We start from the raw sequence: 6,000 nt of genomic DNA on the forward strand, positions 1-6,000 counted from the left end.
ATATACATAATAACAGCAACCGCGCGATTCCTATATATGCAGTAATATATAGGTATTTACTGCGCGGACAGAAAAATCTCGCTGCCGCGCATTGACATGCATTATGTTATAGGAGAATAGCGCGCGAAAACTAGTCAACCGTTACACCGTGTTATAACGTGTTGACCGAAAATTGTGTAGTGTTTTTACAGTATTTACTGAATTACTGTTTTGTTTAGTGGAAAGTACATTTCGTTAGAGTACATAATGGGACGCAAGTACAATGAAAAATGCTTGCCTCTCGGTGCTCGCAGACTTTCCACGAAGAGAGGATGGTATCAAAGGTTAGTACGTCTAGTTATAAAAAACATACACACATATAAAAACATACACACAGATTATATATTTATTGCGAACATACGTGTACATAATGAATAGATATAAATATACAGAGAAAGATGAGAAAGAGAGATATAAAAAGAAAGATAAAATTATAATCCATCGCCTTTCTCATTGCCAGTGTTGTTGTTTTGTTGCATAATGTAAAGGAGAAGATATACAGATCCCCGCTCACTTCTTTTTCTCTCTCACTGTCTTTCTTTCTCTTTATCTTTCTTTCTTATCTTTCTCTGTATATTTAGTTATATCTATTCATTACGTGCACGTATGTTCGTAATAAATGTGTAATCCGCGTGTGTTTCTTTTTATTTAATCATCTCTCTTTTTAATCACTTATTTTATTACGTACAAACATAATCGTCAAATAATTACTATCTCTGAAAAGTAAGAATACAGTCCTTTGTTTATTGATTTAAAAAAATTGATTATATATACACTACCGCTCAAAAGTATTTGTCTCTTACATTTTCACGAAAAATTATTTATTTTTACTTATTATTTTGGAGCTAAATAATTTTTTCACTTTTATTTCTTTAAGAAAAGAACTCATAAGAGAAACTCTGTTCAGAGAAACTTTAAAAAAAGTTTCGCAAAAAAATAAAGAATAATAACTTCTATAAAAAAGCAAAAAAATTGGATGGACAAAACTTTTTAACGGTAGTGTATATATTATGTACGGTAGTTAGTGCCAGAGACGATCAATTCGTGTGCTGGTTGCATATTTTGCACCAAATGCGGTTTGCATGAGCGCTTTGGTTATATAAAAATTATGCCAGAAACGATCAATTCGTGTGCTGGTTGCATATTTTGCACCAAATGCGGTTTGCATGAGCGCTTTGGTTATATAAAAATTATGCCAGAAACGATCAATTCGTGTGCTGGTTGCATATTTTGCACCAAATGCGGTTTGCATCAGCGCTTTGGTTATACAAAAATTATGCCAGAGACGATCAATTCGTGTGCTGGTTGCATATTTTGCACCAAATGCGGTTTGCATGAGCGCTTTGGTTATATAAAAATTATGCCAGAAACGATCAATTCGTGTGCTGGTTGCATATTTTGCACCAAATGCGGTTTGCATGAGCGCTTTGGTTATATAAAAATTATGCCAGAAACGATCAATTCGTGTGCTGGTTGCATATTTTGCACCAAATGCGGTTTGCATCAGCGCTTTGGTTATACAAAAATTATGCCAGAGACGATCAATTCGTGTGCTGGTTGCATATTTTGCACCAAATGCGGTTTGCATGAGCGCTTTGGTTATATAAAAATTATGCCAGAAACGATCAATTCGTGTGCTGGTTGCATATTTTGCACCAAATGCGGTTTGCATGAGCGCTTTGGTTATACAAAAATTATGCCAGAGACGATCAATTCGTGTGCTGGTTGCTTTAAATATTTTGCACCAAATGCGGTTTGCATGAGCGCTTTGGTTTATTAATTATAGCTATGTCAAAACATGATGTATTGTGCTAGTATATTGTATTATATAAAATAATTTTTAGTTATAGCTATGTAAGATATTATGTAAGGCTGTAAACAAAGGACTGCACTTATTTTTCAGAGCGGGTTTTACTTTTCAAAAAAATTATTAAAAAAGATTTACTAAATGTATTCAACGTATAATTATTTTAAAAAATATAATAAATATGGCATATATTATTTTTGTGTAAGATTTTGCGAAATAATCTATTTATTTCTCTTTGTAGAAGACAGTTGTGGAAGGAGATAGGGGCCCAAAAGATAAGTGGCTCCATGAACACAAAGCTTACAAAGGATACTAGCACCGAATCCATTGATTTTCATAAATCAGTGGGATTATTACCCAATATGATGGATTCGGAAAGTAGTACCCAAGTAATGCTGTGCATGGAGCCAACATCAAATAAAGGTACGTATATTGACAATTGCGACGATAACGATACTCTTGTTATTGATAATAAAGCCCTTCTAGACCCTTATGGTGTGCAAGAAAACTTGCCTGAAGGCCGTCGCATTGTCGATATTGCTTTTATGTGGAGTGAAATCCACAGAACATTTAATAATCATGCGCGAGGAATAGAGTGCCAATTTAAAGATTGGAAACTCATAAATTCTCGTCGCCGTGGGTTAATGACGCAGTTGTTTTTCCAATGCCAAATGTGTCATTATAAAGACAGCATCTGGTCAGAACCCACAAAACCGAAAATATTGGACATTAACACAGCTGTTGCAGCAGCAACTATTACAACAGGAATTGGTTATGCCCAGCTGAATGAGCTGTGTGCAGCCATAAATGTTCCTTGCATGTCCGAATCAACGTACATCACATTCAGAGACAATATAGTCGATGATTTTCAAAAAACAGCCATGGAAAATATGAAAATGGCTGGTGAAATTGAAAAACAACTCGCTCTCGAGAGAAATGATATTATAAACGGTATTCCGTACATAACTGTAGTAGCAGATGGTAGTTGGATGAAGAGAACATACGGCAATGCTTATAACTCTCTTTCCGGTATTGGAGCCATAATTGGTTACTATACCAAAAAAGTTCTCTTTGTTGGTGTTCGCAATAAATTTTGCGCAATATGTGATATGGCAGAGCGAAAAGGTGTCAAACCAAGAATTCACAAATGCTATAAAAATTTTGATCGCAATGCAAGTTCCACAAGAATGGAGAGCGATGCCATCGCAGAAGGTTTTAAATGTAGCCTCGAAATGCATGGTTTGATTTACAAAACGGTTATCGCCGATGGTGATAGTAGTGTATATCAGACCATTCATGATAATAAACCATATTGTGAACAAATGGTAACTGTAAAAAAAATAGAATGCAGCAATCATTTGCTTCGCAATTTGTGTAAAAAGCTAAAAGCTGTGGCAGAAACGACTCAGCCAAAAGCGCAAAAACAACGTGGCTTTGTAGCGTTGCGAAATGTTATAAAAAATAACATTTTGAATATTCGAAAAGAAGTAGAAGAAGCAGCGAAGCTACGAAGAAAAGAGCAACAAACACCTCAACATCATAAGGCTATAGAATTACAACAAGATATATTGAACATTCCTAGCCATATTTTTGGCGAACATAAGCGATGTGAATCACGCGGTCGTATATGCACAGAAAATGGTAAAACGACAACAAATTATGTACCACATCTGAAATCATACGGCCTGTATGAAAGAATAGAAAAAGCAATCTCATATTTAAGCTGTTATTCTGACAGCTTGTTGCTGAATTTTAACAATAATCCTGCAGAATCGTTCAACTCGATAATCTGCAAAGAAATTGGTGGAAAACGCATTAATTTTGGAAAACGAGGCTCTTATAATGCTAGAATTGCGGGAGCAATTGTGCAATACAATACGCAACAAGTTCTTACGCAATTGTATAAAAGCATGGATAAGATTGTTCCGCCTATTGTCGAGAATCTTGAAAAACAACGACAAATAAAAGTTGCGAAAACTAGAGAATCTCGAGAAGCACAGGGAATGCCAAAAAAATTCAAAGGAGAGTCAGGAACAGATCGATATTACGGTCCGCAATCGCAAAAACCGGATCTTTCATCCCATGTATTCGAACAACTTCGACAAAATCATTTAGAAAAGTTGTTAGAAAATGCGAAAAACTGGCAAAAAATCGAACTCGATACAAGAAATCAAAGTAAATCAGAATTGTGGTTATCATTGAGACGGGAAATGTTGACGGCATCCAATTTTGGAACCGTATGTCGCATGAGATCGACAACGTCTTGTGCAGCAACGGTAAAAGCCATTTTATATCCTCCATACATTGATAACGCAGCCATAAAATATGGTCGTGATAATGAAGAAGTAGCAAAGAAAGAACTGGCTTTACAATTAAATAAAGAAGTGATTCCTTGCGGATTATTCATCGATACTGAAAATCCATGCTTGGGTGCTTCCCCAGACGGGCTTATTGATGGAAATGGTCTAGTGGAAATCAAATGTCCTCTGTCGGCTGAAAATTTAACAGTTGAAAAAGCCATTGAGACATTGCCTTCTTTAAAAGCTATTTTTGATAAAAAAAATCCGCAAAAAATGAATCAGAATCATCGATATTATTATCAAATTCAAGGTCAGTTAAATATAACACAGCGAGAATATTGTATTTTTGCTGTCTGGACTCCAAAAAGTATGAAAATATTGCGCATTGATGTAGACAATATTTTTTGGAAAAATCAAATGCTACCTTTCTTGACACGCTTCTATAACGAATGCATGCTTCCAGAAATCTTGGATAGTCGTCATAATAGACATATGCCTATCAGAAATCCAAGATATATTATAGAAGCTAAAGAAGAAGCAGCCAAAAAAATACTTAGTCGAACAAGTAGACGAAAAGTAGCAGAAAACGAAAATGGCATGGAAGAGAGAAAACGATTGAAACCTAACATTTCGCCAATGGAGGCAGCAATAATTGATCCTGCTGTTCTTGCTCTGCATGAAGAGCAAGATGATGACTGCATAATCGTAAGTTATTCAAGTAACAAACGAGATATAACTGAAGATGATATGGTAAGACATAAAAAACTTTTAGATGATACGTTTATTTCTTTCTCTTCGATAAAAAAGAATGTCTTACCTATAACAAGTCAATTGAATGACGAATCGTTGGATCAATTTTTGCGCATTATAAGAGAAACTTCTTGTTTCGAAACACAAAGTGTACTATATTTACAATACCCCCATATAATTGAAGCTAGTCATAGTGACAAAAGCTTACAAATAATTGGAGGAAATTGTAGTAATCACTGGAGATGTATTTTCTTTGACGGCACCAAACTTCGCGTGTACGATAGTCTACCTGGCTGTACATACGATAAATTGGTAGCTGAAGAGAAAAATTATATACATCTTCGTTATCCGAAAGTGAACTCAAGTTTTGACATAACTTTTGAAAAGGTTCAAACACAACCTGATGGAATCAGTTGTGGAATTTATGCTGCAGCTTTCGCTACGACTATAGTCTTAGGAGGCAATCCTTGCGAGAAAAAATACTCCAAAGATGTAAAATGCATGAGAGAGCATTTTTGTAAAATTATAGAAAGCAATAAACTGCTGCCTTTTCCAAAATAATTCATATATTATTCGATAATCTATTCTAATACAAGATTATCGATTACAAAAAAAATGCCTCAATATCACTAAATTATAATCGGAGAGACGAAAGAAATATATGGTTGCGTTCTCACGAGAATGGGCGATGGAGGGGCCCATTCTATATTTTTATTATTCAGTATATTTAAAAAAATTCATTATATTCTGTCGCTGTTTTTCACATATAATGATTATGTATATATTATTATTATTATATTATTATATATATATTATTTCAACATTGCTTACATTGACATGTATCTTTTCATATGTCTGTCAAGAGGAATAATTTCTTTTTTAGCCACACACACACAAAACACATTTGTATTGTGTATTGTTTTGTGTGTGTGTGTGTGTGTGGCTAAAAAAGAAATTATTCCTCTTGACAGATATATGAAAAGATACATGTCAATGTAAGCAATGTTGAAATTATTTAAACTATGCAATAAAGACAGACATATATTTATGTTTTTGAGGTTATTATCAGCAATACAGTAGATAAGCTTCAATAAGCTACGCGTA

At 34.5% G+C, this 6,000-nt stretch overlaps 1 protein-coding gene across 1 annotated transcript; it reads left to right on the plus strand.

The window, feature by feature from the left end:
- Nucleotides 1-2,044: 2,044 nt before the first annotated feature.
- Nucleotides 2,045-5,545, plus strand: LOC137001491 (uncharacterized). The gene has a single exon (XM_067360438.1). The coding sequence runs from the start codon at nucleotides 2,134-2,136 to the stop codon at nucleotides 5,455-5,457; it is 3,324 nt and encodes a 1,107-aa protein (XP_067216539.1). The 5' UTR covers nucleotides 2,045-2,133; the 3' UTR covers nucleotides 5,458-5,545.
- The last annotated feature ends 455 nt before the right edge of the window (nucleotides 5,546-6,000 follow it).

The sequence above is a fragment of the Linepithema humile genome, chromosome 8, assembly GCF_040581485.1.
Source record: "Linepithema humile isolate Giens D197 chromosome 8, Lhum_UNIL_v1.0, whole genome shotgun sequence".
Classification (NCBI taxonomy): Eukaryota; Metazoa; Arthropoda; class Insecta; order Hymenoptera; family Formicidae; genus Linepithema; species Linepithema humile.

Coding starts and splice junctions, on each gene's coding strand:
- LOC137001491 (XM_067360438.1), top strand. CDS start 2,134: ATGAACACAAAGCTTACAAAGGATACTAGCACCGAATCCATTGATTTT.